General features: G+C 44.4%; 2 protein-coding genes across 2 annotated transcripts in view; both read left to right on the top strand.

Annotated features, from left to right (window-relative positions):
- gripap1 (GRIP1 associated protein 1) overlaps positions 1-11,527 on the top strand; it is a 29,319-nt gene extending 17,792 nt beyond the window's left edge. Inside the window, exons 19-29 of the mRNA XM_056423760.1 lie at positions 157-258; positions 457-570; positions 2,427-2,504; positions 3,119-3,214; positions 3,455-3,511; positions 3,612-3,708; positions 6,211-6,344; positions 6,749-6,865; positions 7,103-7,196; positions 7,581-7,771; positions 9,809-11,527. Of these exons, the coding sequence (XP_056279735.1) occupies positions 157-258; positions 457-570; positions 2,427-2,504; positions 3,119-3,214; positions 3,455-3,511; positions 3,612-3,708; positions 6,211-6,344; positions 6,749-6,865; positions 7,103-7,196; positions 7,581-7,771; positions 9,809-9,874 (1,146 nt within the window). The 3' untranslated portion in view covers positions 9,875-11,527. The remainder of the gene's footprint in view (positions 1-156; positions 259-456; positions 571-2,426; positions 2,505-3,118; positions 3,215-3,454; positions 3,512-3,611; positions 3,709-6,210; positions 6,345-6,748; positions 6,866-7,102; positions 7,197-7,580; positions 7,772-9,808) is intronic.
- A 596-nt stretch (positions 11,528-12,123) lies between these two features.
- gpr37l1b (G protein-coupled receptor 37 like 1b) lies at positions 12,124-18,901 on the top strand. The gene is made up of 4 exons (XM_056423740.1): positions 12,124-13,189; positions 15,169-15,474; positions 17,479-17,844; positions 18,355-18,901. Exons 1-4 carry the CDS (start codon positions 12,581-12,583, stop codon positions 18,526-18,528), a joined length of 1,455 nt encoding a protein of 484 aa, XP_056279715.1. The 5' UTR covers positions 12,124-12,580; the 3' UTR covers positions 18,529-18,901.
- Positions 18,902-19,209: the final 308 nt, after the last annotated feature.

The raw sequence follows: 19,209 nt of genomic DNA, 5'->3' as shown, positions 1-19,209 counted from the left end.
ATTCCTGATGTTTGTTTATCTTCTTTAAACTATTCCTGATGTTGTTTATCTTCTTTTAATTAACTCCTTAACTTGTCTCCCTTTCTCTTCCTTGTTTCCTCTCCTTATGTCCCTGTCCCTGTGTCCTTTTCTGGTCTCCTTTCCTTGTTTCCTCAGGTCCTAGGGGTGAGGGCTCGCTACGAGAAGGAGCTGCGAGGCCTCCATGAGGAAAAGAACCGCTCTGAGGAGGAGATCAGACAGCAGCTCAGAGAGGAGAAGGTGAGGAGGAGCACACACACACACACACACACACACACACACACACAGACACACACACACACAGACACATATATATACAATTAATAACCTGTGTCTTTGTGTGTTTGTTTGTGTGTGCGTGTGTGTGTGTTTGTTTGTGTGTGTCTTTGTGTGTGTGTGCCTGTGTGTGTGTGTGTGTTTGTGTGTGTGTGTGTGTAGGCCCGCTCCAGGGCTCTGGAGGGCCTCCAGCTGCGTGTGGAGGAGCTTCAGCTTCAAGTTCAGTCGATGGAGGGAACCAAAGGCTGGTTTGAGAGGAGGCTGAAGGAGGCCGAGGTCAGTGTGTGTTTACACATGTATGTAGTTATATATTTATACATGTATGTAGTTGTATATTCATACATGTATGTGGTTATATATTCATACATGTATGTAGTTGTATATTTATACATGTATGTAGTTATATATTCAATTTAGGGCTGGGCACGTTAAAGTGTTAATCTTGCGTTAACGCATCAATTAATTAACGCCGACAATTATTTTATCGCGCGTTAACGCAGGTTTTATTATTTATTTTATTATTGTAAAAGTGTGTTGCTCACAGGCTTTTATTTTGTAAAAGTCTGCTACTGATTGATGCGGAACCAGAAAAGAAAGTCATTCGCGGTTTAACAAACATGGAGAATCTCAACAAATGACGGCAGGTATGAGACGCCCTCAAAACACACGTCACACGGAGAATACACGAGCTGTATGAAGAGGAGAGGACTGCAAAGCGACAGCTTCACAACGTGCTGCTGCTCTCATGGGGACGACTGGACATCGGGGGACCAGACGTCCTCTTTCCCCGGACATGTCCTGCTTTTGAGACCTAACAAATGCGTCCGGCAGGGATTCCAAAAACGTCGGGATTTTGCTTCGTCGGATATTTGTGTTTCTCTGGGTTTTCATAAACTAGGATTAAACCCCTTACAAGTTTTGGAAATGGTATCTCCCTTACGTTCCACCTTCTTGCGTGAGCTCTGACGGAATAAAGAACAGTCATTGGTCGACCGATCTCAGGGTTGCCAGATACATGATAATTATCCTCCAAATACAACCATGTTGAGCCTTTGGTACGATACTTCACCATTTCCAATCTGGCAACACGGAGCACCTTGCCGCCTCCACTAGTTGCATTGTTATTTGTGCTATAAACTCCTCCAAGCGCCGCCGCTCCCATAGCGCACTACGCGCTGTGCGTAGGGCACCAAGTCCTGAGGGGGCGCCACAAAATAGGCAACTTAAAAATCCTCATAGTTATAATAATTATAATGCCGATATTATTTCAGTCTAGAAATATTAGGCACCTTTTAGGCATGTATATCACAAAACAGGCAGAACAAGAGAGATGTTTAATCTCAGCCCCCCCCCCCCCCCCAGACGAAGTGTCCTCTTTTTCACAAACTCAAATCTGGTCACCCTACTGGACATCCCTCGGTAACCACAATGACCTCGGAGTTACTGTGCATTATATTGATGAGAAGTGGGCGCTGCATTCACATGCCCTGACTGATGAAAACAGAGGAGACACATGATGCTGAAACGTGCGCGGGACACTTTACTGAAGTTGCACAGCAGTGGAATGTGTCAGATAAAGTCACCACACTGAGCAGATAGAGCACCAGAGATGATCGCTGCTGCGAGACGACTGCCTTTGATCATGTCCCTGCTTCAGTCTCCAGCGCTCTGTCACAGTGTCTCTGCATAACTGCGTTGGACAATGTCCTGACAGATTTTATGGCACTTTAGTTCATATGGCAGTACATTTAAAATAAGTGTCAAGTTCTAGGAATTGACAAACTGCACTGAAAGTGTTTTCTGGTGTCTCACTCTAACAGGGACAACAAATGTTATGGCACTTTCATTCATATGGCAGAACATTTAAATAGAAGTGCGCTATACACTACTTTTGAATTAATTATTAGATTTTGCGTAAACAAATGCGATTAATCAGGGAAATCATGCGATTAATCGCGATTAAAAATGTTACTCGTTGCCCAGCCCTAATTTATACATGTATGTAGTTATATATTTATACATGTATGTAGTTATATATTTATACATGTATGTAGTTGTATTGGTGGGCACCAGGAAGCTGTCTCGTTCTTCTGGGAACATTAAAGTATTGATTATTGATTTGTTGTTTTTAGGAAAAAATAGAGAAAAACTCTCTGGAACATCAGGAGGAGAACGAGAGGCTTCAGAGAGAACACACACTACACCTGGAGGTACACACACACATACACACACTTCACCTGGAGGTACACACACACACACACACACACACTACACCTGGAGGTACACACACACACTGCACCTGGACGTACGACATGCACACACTTCACCTGGAGGTACACACACAATTCACTTGGAGGTACACACATACACTTCACCTGAAGGTACACACACAATTCACTTGGAGGTACACACACACACTTCACCTGAAGGTACACACACAATTCACTTGGAGGTACACACACATTTCACCCAGAGGTACACACACACACAAACACTTCACCTGGAGGTACACACACACACTTCATCTGTAGGTACACACACACACTTCACCTGGAGGAGGGGGCGGGGCTTCCTGTGATGGTTTTGTTGAAGTGGAACACGTCTTTACTGCAGAATAAGTTATTAAGACTTAAATCACAGGAAACAAGTTAACAAAGTGGGAACAATAGAATCTAAATATCATGTTTCAAGTGAACATCACAACGTTGAGCTTCGTTTTGGTTAATTTCTCTGACGGAAGCGTTCGTCACACGTGGTGAGTTCAAGGACCGTCCAAACAAAAGGTTCTGAAGCTTTTAAACAACGTCCTTGTGTGTCTCTGCAGGAGAAGCAGGCGGAGACGGAGGCCGTGAAGCAGCAGCTGCTGGAGGTGGAGAAGCAGAAGGAGGGACTCAACGACACGATGGAGAAACTCAGACAGGTACTCCACCTAAAGTACGCTTCATGTGTTAAAGCTGCATTCTCTCTCCTGACCACCAGGGGGCGACTCCATTTTAAAATTAGCAAAATTGTTTGATTTTTATCTTCGTACGTCGGGTCTTTTATTGTTTCATTTTAAGATTAATTTGTAAGAAAAGTTCAAACATGTAAAGTGGCTGGTTTTGGTTCTGAAGAACCTTATTTTGGTGTTTTTCATGGATGTGGTTCTGTGCGTCTGCAGGAGATCAAAGACACGGTGGATGGCCAGAGGATCCTCGAGAAGAAGGGAAGTGCAGCGGTGAGACACGGCATGGACCACGAGGAACTGGAGAGCTACCGGGCATCGGACTCGACAATTACAAGTGTGTGTGTGTGTGTGTGTGTGTGTGCGTGTGTAGCTGAAGGACTTGAAGCGGCAGCTGCAGCTTGAGAAGAAGAGAGCCGACAAACTGCAGGAGAGACTCCAGGAGATCCTGAGACACAACAGCACCACTAGACAGGTAAGCACCTGATGTCACAGTAGTAGCCTGCATTAAAGGCGGTGTGTTGCATTAAAGGCGGTTGTTGCATTAAAGGACGGTGTGTTGCATTAAAGGGTGGTGTGTTGCATTAAAGGCGGTGTGTTGCATTAAAGGGGCGGTGTTGCATTAAAGGGGCGGTGTGTTGCATTAAAGGGACGGTCTGTTGCATTAAAGGGACGGTGTGTTGCATTAAAGGGGCGGTGTGTTGCATTAAAGGGGCGGTGTGTTGCATTAAAGGGACGGTCTGTTGCATTAAAGGGGCGGTGTGTTGCATTAAAGGGACGGTCTGTTGCATTAAAGGGGCGGTGTGTTGCATTAAAGGGATGGTCTGTTGCATTAAAGGGACGGTCTGTTGCATTAAAGGGACGGTCTGTTGCATTAAAGGGACGGTCTGTTGCATTAAAGGGACGGTGTGTTGCATTAAAGGGGCGGTGTGTTGCATTAAAGGGGCGGTCTGTTGCATTAAAGGGACGGTCTGTTGCATTAAAGGGACGGTCTGTTGCATTAAAGGGACGGTCTGTTGCATTAAAGGGCCGGTGTGTTGCATTAAAGGGCCGGTCTGTTGCATTAAAGGGGCGGTGTGTTGCATTAAAGGCCCGGTCTGTTGCATTAAAGGGACGGTCTGTTGCATTAAAGGGACGGTCTGTTGCATTAAAGGGACGGTCTGTTGCATTAAAGGGACGGTCTGTTGCATTAAAGGGCCGGTCTGTTGCATTAAAGGGGCGGTCTGTTGCATTAAAGGGACGGTCTGTTGCGTTAAAGGGCCGGTCTGTTGCATTAAAGGGGCGGTCTGTTGCATTAAAGGGACGGTCTGTTGCATTAAAGGGCCGGTGTGTTGCATTAAAGGGCCGGTGTGTTGCATTAAAGGGATGGTGTGTTGCATTAAAGGGGCGGTGTGTTGCATTAAAGGGACGGTCTGTTGCATTAAAGGGACGGTCTGTTGCATTAAAGGGGCGGTGTGTTGCATTAAAGGGGTGGTGTGTTGCATTAAAGGGGCGGTCTGTTGCATTAAAGGGGCGGTATGTTGCATTAAAGGGGCGGTATGTTGCATTAAAGGGGCGGTGTGTTGCATTAAAGGGATGGTCTGTTGCATTAAAGGGGCGGTGTGTTGCATTAAAGGGGCGGTGTGTTGCATTAAAGGGATGGTGTGTTGCGTTAAAGGGGCGGTCTGTTGCATTAAAGGGACGGTGTGTTGCATTAAAGGGACGGTCTGTTGCATTAAAGGGACGGTGTGATGCATTAAAGGGACGGTCTGTTGCATTAAAGGGGCGGTGTGTTGCATTAAAGGGGTGGTGTGTTGCATTAAAGGGGCGGTCTGTTGCATTAAAGGGGCGGTGTGTGGCATTAAAGGGATGGTCTGTTGCATTAAAGGGACGGTCTGTTGCATTAAAGGGACGGTGTGATGCATTAAAGGGACGGTCTGTTGCATTAAAGGGACGGTGTGTTGCATTAAAGGGGCGGTGTGTTGCATTAAAGGGGTGGTGTGTTGCATTAAAGGGACGGTGTGTTGCATTAAAGGGACGGTCTGTTGCATTAAAGGGGCGGTCTGTTGCGTTAAAGGGGCGGTCTGTTGCATTAAAGGGGTGGTGTGATGCATTAAAGGGGCGGTCTGTTGCATTAAAGGGGCGGTGTGTTGCATTAAAGGGGCGGTCTGTTGCATTAAAGGGGCGGTGTGTTGCATTAAAGGGACGGTCTGTTGCATTAAAGGGACGGTGTGATGCATTAAAGGGACGGTCTGTTGCATTAAAGGGGCGGTGTGTTGCGTTAAAGGGCCGGTCTGTTGCATTAAAGGGACGGTCTGTTGCGTTAAAGGGACGGTCTGTTGCGTTAAAGGGGCGGTCTGTTGCGTTAAAGGGCCGGTCTGTTGCATTAAAGGGGCGGTGTGTTGCATTAAAGGCCCGGTCTGTTGCATTAAAGGGCCGGTCTGTTGCATTAAAGGGGCGGTGTGTTGCATTAAAGGGACGGTCTGTTGCATTAAAGGGGCGGTGTGTTGCATTAAAGGGCCGGTCTGTTGCATTAAAGGGCCGGTCTGTTGCATTAAAGGGACGGTCTGTTGCATTAAAGGGCCGGTCTGTTGCATTAAAGGGGCGGTGTGTTGCATTAAAGGGGCGGTCTGTTGCATTAAAGGGGAGGTCTGTTGCATTAAAGGGGCGGTGTGTTGCATTAAAGGGGAGGTCTGTTGCATTAAAGGGGCGGTGTGTTGCATTAAAGGGGCGGTGTGTTGCATTAAAGGGGCGGTCTGTTGCATTAAAGGGGAGGTCTGTTGCATTAAAGGGGCGGTGTGTTGCATTAAAGGGGCGGTGTGTTGCATTAAAGGGGCGGTCTGTTGCATTAAAGGAGCGGTGTGTTGCATTAAAGGGGCGGTGTGTTGCATTAAAGGGGCGGTGTGTTGCATTAAAGGGGCGGTGTGTTGCATTAAAGGGGCGGTGTGTTGCATTAAAGGAGCGGTGTGTTGCATTAAAGGGGCGGTGTGTTGCAGGTCTGGAGGAGCTGGGTCTGTCAGAGATCAACAGTCCTAGTCGGACCCAGCAGACCGGAGACTCGTCCTCCGTCTCCTCCTTCTCCTACAGAGACATGATGAAGGAGACGCAGCCGACCAATCAGAACAAGGTGGGTGGAGCCTGCATCACGGCCTCTTCGACACCAGATGCATCATTGTTGAAGCTAAGCTAACGTTAGCATCAGACTTAATTTATTAAATTTATTATTTTGCAAAAATTTGAAAATAATATAATCTAAATATACAAGTTTCAAGTTTCCACAGGTTTGACACATTTTTGACATAAACATATTTCATATAAACTATTCTCATGTTTCCTCTCCTCCCCTCCTCTCCTTTCCTCCTCTCCTCCTCTCCTCTAAGTTTCTCACATGAGTCAATCATGAGTCGTAGTTTTTGACACCGTCTGGTGAAAGTAAACACGTGTCAGCTTCCTGTGTGGAGACGTGTTCTCGTTTGAATAAACTTGATTGGTCTCTGGTCCCGAGAGCGACGCTAATGAAGTCTCTCTCAGTCCGGAGGAGGCAGCCCTCAGTCTCAGCGGCCGGCGGAACTGTCCGACGACGAGGTCGGGGAGTTGTTCCATCGGCTCGCCGAGGGCCAGCAGGAGAAGTGGATGCTGGAGGAGAAGGTGAGGAAATTAGGGAGGACTAAGGGGAGGAGTTAGGGGAGGGGAGGAGTTAGGGGAGGACTTGTGTTAGGGGAGGGGTAGTGTCAGGGGAGGGGAGGAGTTAGGGGAGGACTTGTGTCAGGGGAGGAGTTAGGGGAGGGGTAGTGTCAGAGTAGTGTTTACTTGTAACATCTAGTACTGCATGGTGGTACTAGTACTGCAGTAACATCCCCTGAGTACTTGCTCCGCCCCTTTCAGGTGAAACATCTGGAGGTGAGCTGCTCATCAATGGCTGAGGACATCTGTAAGAAGAGCTCCATCATCGAGACCTACGTGATGGACAGCCGCATCGGTAACACACACACACACACACACACAGATAGAGAGACACACACACAGAGATAGAGAGAGACACAGAGATAGAGAGACACACACACAGATAGAGAGACACACACACAGAGATAGAGAGAGACACAGAGATAGAGAGACACACACACAGATAGAGAGAGACACACACACACAGAGATAGAGAGAGACACACACACAGATAGAGAGAGACACACACACCACACACAGAGACACACCCCATCTCCTCACTCCCTATCCTCCCTTGTTTCCTCTCCTCACTCCCTCTCCTCCCTTGTTTCCTTTCCTCTCTTCCTTCTACATTAAGTGTTTTACTGTGAAGGAATCTTCATACGCAGTGTAAAGATTCCTTGTGTCCTCGTCTCCTCAGATGTGTCGGGCGGGGCCGTGGGGGGTCACGGGGGTCACGGGGGCCACGGCGGCTCCCAGGGGGAGCGAGGAGGTCTGGGCTCGGTCCTCCGGGATCTGGTGAAACCAGGAGACGAGAACCTGAGAGAGATGAACAAGAAGCTGCAGAACATGTTGGAGGAGCAGCTGACCAAGAACCTGCACCTGCACCAGGTACAAGTACACACTATATACACATATATACACAAGAACCTGCACCAGGTACAAGTACACACTATATACACAAGAACCTGCACCAGGTACAAGTACACACTATATACACAAGAACCTGCACCAGGTACAAGTACACACTATATACACATATATACACAAGAACCTGCACCAGGTACAAGTACACACTATACACATATATACACAAGAACCTGCACCAGGTACAAGTACACACTATATACACATATATACACAAGAACCTGCACCTGCACCAGGTACAAGTACACACTATATACACATATATACACAAGAACCTGCACCAGGTACAAGTACACACTATATACACATATATACACAAGAACCTGCACCAGGTACAAGTACACACTATATACACATATATACACAAGAACCTGCACCAGGTACAAGTACACACTATATACACATATATACACAAGAACCTGCACCAGGTACAAGTACACACTAGACACATATATACACAAGAACCTGCACCAGGTACAAGTACACACTATATACACATATATACACAAGAACCTGCACCTGCACCAGGTACAAGTACACACTATATACACATATATACACAAGAACCTGCACCAGGTACAAGTACACACTATATACACATATATACACAAGAACCTGCACCAGGTACAAGTACACACTATATACACATATATACACAAGAACCTGCACCAGGTACAAGTACACACTATATATACACAAGAACCTGCACCAGGTACAAGTACACACTATATACAGATATATACACAAGAACCTGCACCAGGTACAAGTACACACTATATACACATATATACACAAGAACCTGCACCAGGTACAAGTACACACTATATACACATATACACAAGAACCTGCACCAGGTACAAGTACACACTATATACACATATATACACAAGAACCTGCACCAGGTACAAGTACACACTATACACATATATACACAAGAACCTGCACCAGGTACAAGTACACACTATATACACATATATACACAAGAACCTGCACCAGGTACAAGTACACACTATATACACATATATACACAAGAACCTGCACCAGGTACAAGTACACACTATATATAGATATATACACAAGAACCTGCACCTGCAGCAGGTACAAGTACACACTATATACACATATATACACAAGAACCTGCACCAGGTACAAGTACACACTATATACACATATATACACAAGAACCTGCACCAGGTACAAGTACACACTATATACACATATATACACAAGAACCTGCACCAGGTACAAGTACACACTATATACACATATATACACAAGAACCTGCACCAGGTACAAGTACACACTATATATAGATATATACACAATAACCTGCACCAGGTACAAGTACACACTATATACAGATATATACACAATAACCTTCACCTGCACCAGGTACAAGTACACACTATATACACATATATACACAAGAACCTGCACCAGGTACAAGTACACACTATATATAGATATATACACAAGAACCTGCACCAGGTACAAGTACACACTATATACACAAGAACCTGCACCAGGTACAAGTACACACTATATACACATATATACACAATATCCTGCACCTGCACCAGGTACAAGTACACACTATATACACATATATACACAAGAACCTGCACCAGGTACAAGTACACACTATATACACAATAACCTGCACCAGGTACAAGTACACACTATATACACATATATACACAAGAACCTGCACCAGGTACAAGTACACACTATATACACAAGAACCTGCACCTGCACCAGGTACAAGTACACACTATATACACATATATACACAAGAACCTGCACCAGGTACAAGTACACACTATATACACATATATACACAAGAACCTGCACCTGCACCAGGTACAAGTACACACTATATATATATATACGTATATATATATACGTATATATATTTGTCATATTTCTTTCCTCAACCAAACGTTCATCTTTCCGACGGTCCCTGAACTGTTCATTGATACTTAAACTTCTGTCTCTCTTTAGAACATGGAGGTTTTGTCCCAGGAATTAGTCCGTCTCGGCAAAGAGAGCCGTGCTGGGTCGGGATGAGGCTATCGCCTGGATTCATCTATTCCTTCCCTTCTCACCTCAGCCTGAATTAATGGGCTCTGACTAACACCTGGAATCCCCCCACCCCCCCAATCCTATGAGTGTGTGTCCTCAGACCCCTTGTGGACTAAGACTAACATCTGGAACCCATCTGCTGGGTTATGACTAAATGCTGGAACCGGTTGATTCTCATAGGAGAGGAGGAACGGTAAGCTTTAAAGGCGTAGGAGAAGAAACTAAAGAACTATGGGAATGGAAACGTTGGGCATGGCTCATTAATTTTGCTATTGAATGTACTGTAATTAGACTGAACTACTCAGTTCCTCTGCGTCCTGGCTATGACCTGGAAAATATTTCATTGTAACAGACTTCTAATTTCTATTGTAACTTGCTGTAAATCTTTCTGTTGGGCCATGGCTACATCCTGGAGCACACATGCCAGAAGGAATGGTTTTATTGTGCAGTAACTCTGTTGTGGTCTGGCTATTTCCTGGAGTCTGTCTCCCGCAAAATAACTACAAACCCCTGGGGTCTGTCTACGACCTGGAGTCCTTGTCAAATAACACGTGGCTGAAAGTTCTTTCTTTAATCCACCGCGTTGTGACCTGAAGGTCAAAGGTCAGACTATCAAGTCAGGAAGACATTTCTCCATTAACCTATTTTTTTATTCATGTGCTCCGGAAATTGTAAAAAAAAACAAAAGTTTAAACTTGACTGTGTTATTTGTTCCAGTTGTTGTTTTGGATAAAAGCTCAATGGGAACCGTCATCCCAACCGGTCGTGGTTAGTTCCTGGAATAGACGCCCGTTGCTTTGCATATTATCAAAATTTTTGGGGTCCCTTCTTTTGAAACACCAGCTCTGTGTCAAATGGCTCAGACTATTTGCTGGAAACCAGTCCTCATCTCTATTGTATTCAGGGTTCATTATTTTATGTTTGTCTTTTTAATTAGAATACAAAGTCAGAATTATCTCAAATTATTTACTGCTTTCAGATTCAGTTTTCTCTTTCATTGCAGTAAAAGTCGGACTCCTACGACGACAGGTGTACCATTGCATATTTTATATATATATATATATATATATATTTATTGAGTCGGGGGTGAAAAAGTACTTTGATGCAAAATGAAATTTTCTTTGTTTTTGGATAATTCTGCTCTTGACCTCCAGGGACGTGTCTATGTCTTGGATCAAACTGTAATGTGTCTTGCACTATCGGATTATTGTTTTGTGTGTGATTTATTAACATCCCTACCGGGGACACCAAATGGTGCAGAAAAAAATGAAACTGTCAGCTTTGTATGCTACTGATTGGCTGTGTCTACTTCCTGCTTGAAACTACACATTGTGTTATTTTGACTACGTCTTAAATCTTTGATTTGTAAAAATGTGTTGACAGGAAGTGTTTGTCGTCCACTTCCTGTTTCCATTCTCCCTTCGTCTCTTCTATTGGATTCTGTCCTGCTATTGGCCCCCGACTACGTCCTGGACCTCCGGCTACGTCATGTTAGTAACGTTTGAATCTGTATATAAATATATTCACGCTGCGATATGACTTCTAACTGAAGGAAGAATCAACTAATCTATTTATGAAGACGATGACGCAAATTATTGTAACATCGAGAAGATGAAATATGATAAAATATTGTCTGTAGACGTGTTTGTTGTTTTTCTTTTCACAACGAACGATCAAAAAACATTTTAATGACAAATTTTTGTATCCAAGGCTCCGTCTACATCCTGGACTGGTTGTTACCTGGTTTTAAGGCTCCGTCTACGTCCTGGACTAGTTGGTACCTGGTTTTAAGGCTCCGTCTACGTCCTGGACGTCCTGAACTAGTTGGTACCTGATTCTAGGGCTCCGTCTACGTCCTGATCTTTAACTTTTTTTTTTATTCTTGAAGTAACTTCTTTTTTTAACACTTTTCCACATTAGTGGAGACGTGTTTCCTTCAGTGAAGTCAGCTGGAGTGACACCTCGAGACCACCAGGGGGCGGTAGAACCGAGTGTGTTTCTAGTGTGTGTGAGTGCATGTGGCCGTGTGTGTGTGTGAGTGTTTGAAAGAGAAAAGGCGAGAGACGAAAGAGCAAAATAAACTATGCATGAGTGTGAGCCAACCCTGTGTGTGTGTGTGTGTGTGTGTGTGTGTGTGTGTGTGTGTGTGTGTGTGTGTGTGTGTGTGTGTGTGTGTGTGTGTGTGTGTGTGTGTGTGTGTGTCCTGACAAAGGCTCCATCCAGCCAGCCTGCAGAGGGCTGCTTGTTCCCAGAGACCCTCGGAGCTCCAGGACGCCCAGTCTCTCTGCGGCCCCTCACCTGCCTCCTCCTCCTCCTGCTCGGACTCCTAATGGACCGACAGAGTCCGGCTCCAAAGTGGGGAACGTTAAGTTGAGTATTGGGAGTTTAGGAACACGAGGCTGAGAACAGAAGAACTTCAGCGTTTCTTCGTCGTCCGGAAACTCGACGAAGAAACTTTTGGGAAAGTCTTTTCAAACGTCGGCCATCTTTAAACCCACCGAATGGTTTCCTGGAGTTCTGAATCGAACCGGCATCTTCCCGAAAAGGGTTTGGGAGGCTTGTTCCACCTTCAGGTCGGTCGTTTTGTTTGTTAGTTTTTGGACTTTTGGAATTTTATTGAAGCTCGGCACCTAATTCTGCCCACTTGTCGTCTCGTGGACCCGGACCAGTTCTGACTACCGAGTCTCCGCCATGCTCCGGCCCGTCGGCCTGTGGTTGTGTCTGAGTCTGCTGTTGACGGACGGCGAGAGCGTGGAGCGGCCCGCCGGTCGGGGCGCCGCCCTCCGGCCCGGCGCCGCCCCCCACCGCCCCCTCGCCGAGATGCTGGATCTGGACGTGGACCGGAACCGCCGTCTGGCGCGCGGCGCCGACGAGGAGGAGCAGCAGTCCACCTTCGGCCAGTCCTTCGAGAACGACTCGCTGACGGCGCCGCGGGCCACCGAGTTCGCCAACGGGACGGAAGCGGGCGCCGGCGACGATGTCGGTCGTCGTGGAAACGCCTCGGACCCCCCGGGGCTCTTCAACCCCTTTTACCCGCCGGGGGCCGGGTCGCACGCGGCCTACGGCGTCCTCCTGCTGGCCGGCCTGCTGCTCGCCGTGGGCGTGGTGGGGAACATGGCGGTCATGTGCGTCGTCTGGAACAACTACTACATGAGGTCCGCCTGGAACTACCTGCTGGCCAGCGTTGCATTCTGGGACTTCCTGGTCCTGGTGCTCTGCCTGCCGGTGGTGGTCCTCAACCAGCTCTCCCATAGGAGGATCCTGGGGGACGTCACCTGCCGCATGGTGCCTTATATGGAGGTGGGTGGGGCTTGTGTGGAAGGCGGAGGGGGGAGAGGGAGTGAGTGTTTGTGTACTTTGTGTACTTTGTGAGTTCCTGGCGGCACCAGAGGAACGAAACGGTTCATCCTCTGAGGAGCCGGAAGCTCGTCAGAGATGATGGACTTTAAGGATTTAGCATCCAGGTGAAAAGAAACTGACATATATATATATATACACTACCGTTCAAAAGTTTGTGATCACCCAGACAATTTCGTGTCTTCCATGAAAAATCACACTTTTATTTATCAAATGAATATAAAATATAGTCAAGGTTAGAAATAATGATTAATATTTGAAGTATTAATTTTGTTCTTCAAACTCAAAGGAAGGCCAGTTGTATCGCTTATATCACCAGCATAACTGTTTTCAGCTGTGCTAACATAATTGCACAAGGGTTTTCTAATCAGACATTAGTCTTCTAAGGCGATTAGCAAACACAATGTACCATTAGAACACTGGAGTGATCGTTGATGGAAATGGGCCTCTATACACCTCTGGAGATATTTCATTAGAAACCAGACGTTTCCACCTAGAATAGTCATTTACCACATTAACAATGTAGAGTGTGTATTTCTGATTAATGTTATCTTTATTGAAAAAACACTGCTTTTCTTTGAAAAATAAAGTCATTTCTAAGTGATCCCAAACTTTTGAACGGTAGTGTATATATATATATATATATTCACACTATATATATATAATGTATATATATATACACACTATATATATAGTGTGTGTGTATATATATAGTGTATATATATATACACACTATATATAGTGTGTATATATATATAATGTATATATATAATGTGTATATATATATACACACTATATATATAATGTGTGTATATATAGTGTATATATACACTATATATAGTGTATATATAGTGTATATATATATGCACTATATATACACTATATATATATAGTGTGTATATATACACTATATATACGCTATATAAAGTATATATATTTATATAGTGTATATATATACACACTATATATATAGTGTATATATATAGTGTGTATATATATACACACTATATATAGTGTATATATAGTTTATATTTATATATAGTGTATATACACACTATATATAGTGTGTATATAGTGTTTATATTTATATATAGTGTATATAAACACTATATACACACTATATATATATATATAGTGTGTATATATACACTATATATAGTGCATATATAGTGTGTATATTTATAGTATAAATATATAGTAAAAATATATAGTATACATATATAGTACACATAAATAGTATACATATATAGTATACATATATTGTACACATGTATAGTATACATATATAGTTCACGTGTACTTCTGATGGAAACAGAGAGCCGTCATCGTACGACTTGAGAGGTTAAAATACACGATAAATATACAGAAGAAAACACTTCCTGTTTCTGGTCTGTCGGAAATAAAAGAATGGCAAAATAATTCAGAGCGGGTCTCCTGGGGAGGAGGAGGTATTATATATGTGTTTATATATATATATATATGTGTGTTTATATATATATATGTGTTTATATATATATATATATGTGTGTTTATATATATATAATATATATGTTATATATTTATACATATGTATATATGATATATATAAATATACACATATATATATATTATATATATGTGTATATATATTTATATGTATATATATCATATATATTATATATACATATGTATAAATATATAACATATATATTATATATATATATATATATATATATATTTTTAAAATCTATTATGAGAGTCAAGCTTGGGTGTCTGGTGGGCCTTGAACTCACCACAGGTCATTTCCTTTTTTCAATTTGCTGCGGACCTGAAACAGGAAGTGCTTTCCCGTGTGCCGGCCCTTTAAGACAATCACAGGTGAACTCCTGGTGGTAACGTGTCCACCTCAATGTCCTCTTGACCTCTGACCTCTGACCTCCCAGGCCGTGTCTCTGGGCATCACCTCCTTCACGCTGTGCACTCTGGGCATCGACCGTTTCCTCGCCGCCACCTCCTCCTCCTCCTCCTCCTCCTCCTCCTCCTCCCCGCGGCGGGTGGAGCGCTGCGGCGCCGTGCTGCTGAAGCTGCTGCTGGTGTGGCTGGCGGCCCTGACGCTGTCCAGCCCCGAGCTCTTCCTGTGGCAGCTGACCTCGGGCCGGCCGCGGGACGCCTGCACCGTGACCCCGGCCTCGCCGCTGTCGCTGCTGCTGCCCGACTCGCTGCACTCGCTGCTGCTCAGGTACCACCAGGTGAGTCGTGACGGGAGGACGCGTGGAGAGAGAGATTCAGTTCTTTTGTTTGGCCCATTTTCACAAACTACAAATTATCCTCACATCGGATCAGGAAAAACTCCCAAATAACCCTTCAGGGGGAAAAAAAGAAAAGTGAAGAACCCTTCAGGAGAGAACAGAGGAGGATCCCTCTCCAGAATGGACAGAACAATAGACGTCATGTGACCAGAAGGAATCATTCAAGTTAAAACACATTCAATGAATATGACAGAGTGTATGAATAGTTGGTAAACGGCATATTCCACGATGGAGACCTCCACGATCCATCTGGCAGAAGGAGGTAGAGAGGAGCAGTGGGCGGAGTCTCAAGAGTGGGCGGAGTCTCAGCAGGGCTATGGCGTAGTTGGTAGTCGGCATATTCCACGATCCAGACCTCGATGATATATATCCTTCTTCTTCTTCTTCTTCTTCTTCTTCTCCTCTGTTTACCGGTAGATTACAGAGGAATGCTTCTTCTACAAGGCCGACTTAGTGAGCTCCATGCTCACTAATATTCCACGGTTACATAACCCTCCTGTCAGCTTCACATGTACTAACATCTTTTACCCTTTTTGACCCCAGCAATTAAAACCTCCAGAAAATGTTTCCCGAGTTTAAGTGTGAGGTACTTTATGTTTGTTTGTTGACTCCCTAAATAGCCCTTTAAATAAATAAAAACGTTTATATTTCTTATATGTTTTACACAGTGAAAAACAGCCTGGGGTCAAATTGACCCCAAAGAACACCGATGCGTACGAGTTGTGTTCAGGACAGTGAACACATATCATCATGTGAATTTTATGTTTTCCCAGTTGTCCCCAATAAATTAGGAAAATTCATGAAATATGAAGCAAAAAAAAAAGATGTCAATCATTTATTCAGAGAAGTTAAACATTGACCCAAAGGTAATAGGAGGGGTAAATAATAGCTTAATATTGTGATGTGTTTCATGTAAACATGATATTCTGTTTTTACTGCTCTTGGGTTATTTGGTGGGGATTTCTTTCTAAAGCTCTCTGAGCGGCGTGGGAAACACGAGGGAAAAACTGCCCCGAACAAATATAATGTTGCCCCGGATATCACGAGAAGAGGCAAACAATAGTTATTAATTTCCTCTAATAATTCTGATAATTTAATAGAGTTTTGTTCTTCGTTGTGTGTATCCTATCTGTTTTGGCTGTACTAGGGAGGTACACAAAAAAATTAATAAATATAATTTTTAATTATAAAAAAAAAGAACAATAAGTTCTAATTGTTAATAATTGTTTAAAAAATGTAATAACAATAAATAATCACAAATAAATAAGAATATGATTGAATATGATTGTCTGATTTCTGTTTATTTTTTCTTTAAAAAATCTTAACACTAACACTTTGAATCTGGAGACTACTGCCTAATAATCTTATTATTGCCTAATAGTCTTATTATTGCCTAATAATCTTATCATTGCCTAATAGTCTTATTATTGCCTAATAATCTTTTTATTGCCTAATAATCTTATCATTGCCTAATAATCTTATCATTGCCTAATAGTCTTATTATTGCCTAATAATCTTATCATTGCCTAAATCTTATTATTGCCTAATAGTCTTATTATTGCCTAATAATCTTATCATTGCCTAATAGTCTTATTATTGCCTAATAATCTTATTATTGCCTAATAATCTTATTATTGCCTAATAATCTTATCATTGCCTAAATCTTATTATTGCCTAATAGTCTTACTATTGCCTAATAATCTTATTATTGCCATTTTTATGACAATTGCTCATCTACTGTGAGCCTAAATACGTATATTTATTATTTTTGAACAAAGGTTAAATGTTATTTCACAAGTTTCACATTTTGTATAAACTTTCCACCCCGTTTACCACATTTCATCCTTTAGATATGAACATGACTGAACGTTCGTGCAATATTTGAGGTGAAGGTGGAAGTTCAAAGTGCTCCCTGAGTAATCAGATTACCGGCCTCCGTTCCAGGGCCGCATGTGGTGGTGCTTCGGCCTCTACTTCTGCCTCCCCGTCCTCTTCACCGTCCTCTGCCAGATGGCGACCCGCAACGTCAACAGCGACTCTAGCTCCGCCCAGAAGCAGCGCGGCCACGACGACCGCTCATCCAATCAGAAGCGGCAGCAGGCGGCGGAGCGGCAGCTGAACGGCTCGCTGCTGGCGCTGGCCGCGGTGTACGGCGTGTGCGCGCTGCCCGAGCACGTCTGCAACATCACGCTGGCCTACGCCGGCGCCGCCGTGGCCGAGGACACGGCCGCCATGCTGGCGCTGCTGCACCACTTCCTGCTGTTCCTCAAGTCCTCGGTGACGCCGGTGCTGCTGCTGTGTCTGTGCAAGGTGGGTCGGCCTTCTGTACAACAGAGCGCGGTTGTATAGAAGTCTATGCTTCATGTGTTGGAGCTGCATTCCCTCCCCCGTCCACCAGGGGGCGACTCCTCTGGTTGTATAGAAGTCTATGCTTCATGTGTTGGAGCTGCATTCTCTCTCCTGACCACCAGGGGGGCGACTCCTCTGGTTGTATAGAAGTATATGCTTCATGTGTTAAAGCTGCATTCCCTCCCCCGTCCACCAGGGGGCGACTCCTCTGGTTGTATAGAAGTCTATGCTTAATGTGTTAAAGCTGCATTCTCTCTCCTGGCCACCAGGGGGCGACTCCTCTGGTTGTATAGAAGTCTATGCTTCATGTGTTAAAGCTGCATTATCTCTCCTGGCCACCAGGGGGCGACTCCTCTGGTTGTATAGAAGTCTCTGCTTCATATGTTAAAGCTGCATTCTCTCTCCTGACCACCAGGGGGCGACTCCTCTGGTTGTATAGAAGTCTCTGATGCATCCTCCCGTGTGTTTCAGGCTCTCGGTCAGGCCTTCATGGACTGCTGCTGCTGCTGCTGTCAGGAGTGTCAGCCAACCAGCGCCCAGGGATCGCCAAGCTCCGCCCATGTCAAACTGAAGGCAGCCAATGATGCGTCCATCTTCTTCGATAAGGCAAAAGACGCGTCGGCCATCTTGTCCATCACAAGCTAGAGCCCCTGGTCCCTCTTCATCCATCATCTCCTCCTCCTCCTCCTCTTCTTTGTTGGTTTCTCTTCCATCATTATTCTTCGTTCAGCCAACAGTTTCCTCAACCGTCTCCTCCTCCTCCTCCTCTTCCTCCTCCTCTTACTCCTCTTAAATCTCGTAGATTTGTGTCTGACCTTCTAAGAGGTCAATGACGACCTGCAGAGAGCGAGGCCGCACGCCCCAGTGCATGATGGGAAACAGAGAGCTGATTGGCGCCTAGAGTTGCTGTAGAACATTATTATGTTGTCATACTTAACGACTGTTGAATATTAGTGTTTAATATAAAGATTATATTGTTGATAATGATAATAAAGATTATTTATATAACACACGTCAACACGAGTAGTCATGTTTCTCCACTGATGGAAGGAAGGAAGGGAGTGAAGGAAGGACTTAAGGAAGGGAACGAAGAGATTGAAGGGAGTGAAGGATGGGAGGGAACGAAGGGAACGAAGGGAGGGAACGCAGGGACAGAAGGAAGAGAGTGAAGGAAGTAAGAGAGTGAAGGAAGGGAGTGAAGGAAGGAGTGATGGAAGGAGTGATGGAAGGGAGTGATGGAAGGGAGTGAAGGAAGGGAGTGAAGGAAGTAAGAGGGTGAAGGAAGGGAGTGAAGGAAGGCAGTAAAGGAAGGAGTGATGGAAGGGA

The sequence above is a fragment of the Pseudoliparis swirei genome, chromosome 9 (assembly GCF_029220125.1).
Source record: "Pseudoliparis swirei isolate HS2019 ecotype Mariana Trench chromosome 9, NWPU_hadal_v1, whole genome shotgun sequence".
Lineage (NCBI taxonomy): Eukaryota > Metazoa > Chordata > Actinopteri > Perciformes > Liparidae > Pseudoliparis > Pseudoliparis swirei.
This window is presented reverse-complemented; position numbering and strand designations above follow the sequence as displayed.

Coding starts and splice junctions, on each gene's coding strand:
- gpr37l1b (XM_056423740.1), top strand. CDS start 12,581: ATGCTCCGGCCCGTCGGCCTGTGGTTGTGTCTGAGTCTGCTGTTGACG. Junction 13,190..15,168: donor GCATGGTGCCTTATATGGAG/GTGGGTGGGGCT, acceptor CTGACCTCCCAG/GCCGTGTCTCTGGGCATCAC. Junction 17,845..18,354: donor TGCTGCTGTGTCTGTGCAAG/GTGGGTCGGCCT, acceptor CGTGTGTTTCAG/GCTCTCGGTCAGGCCTTCAT.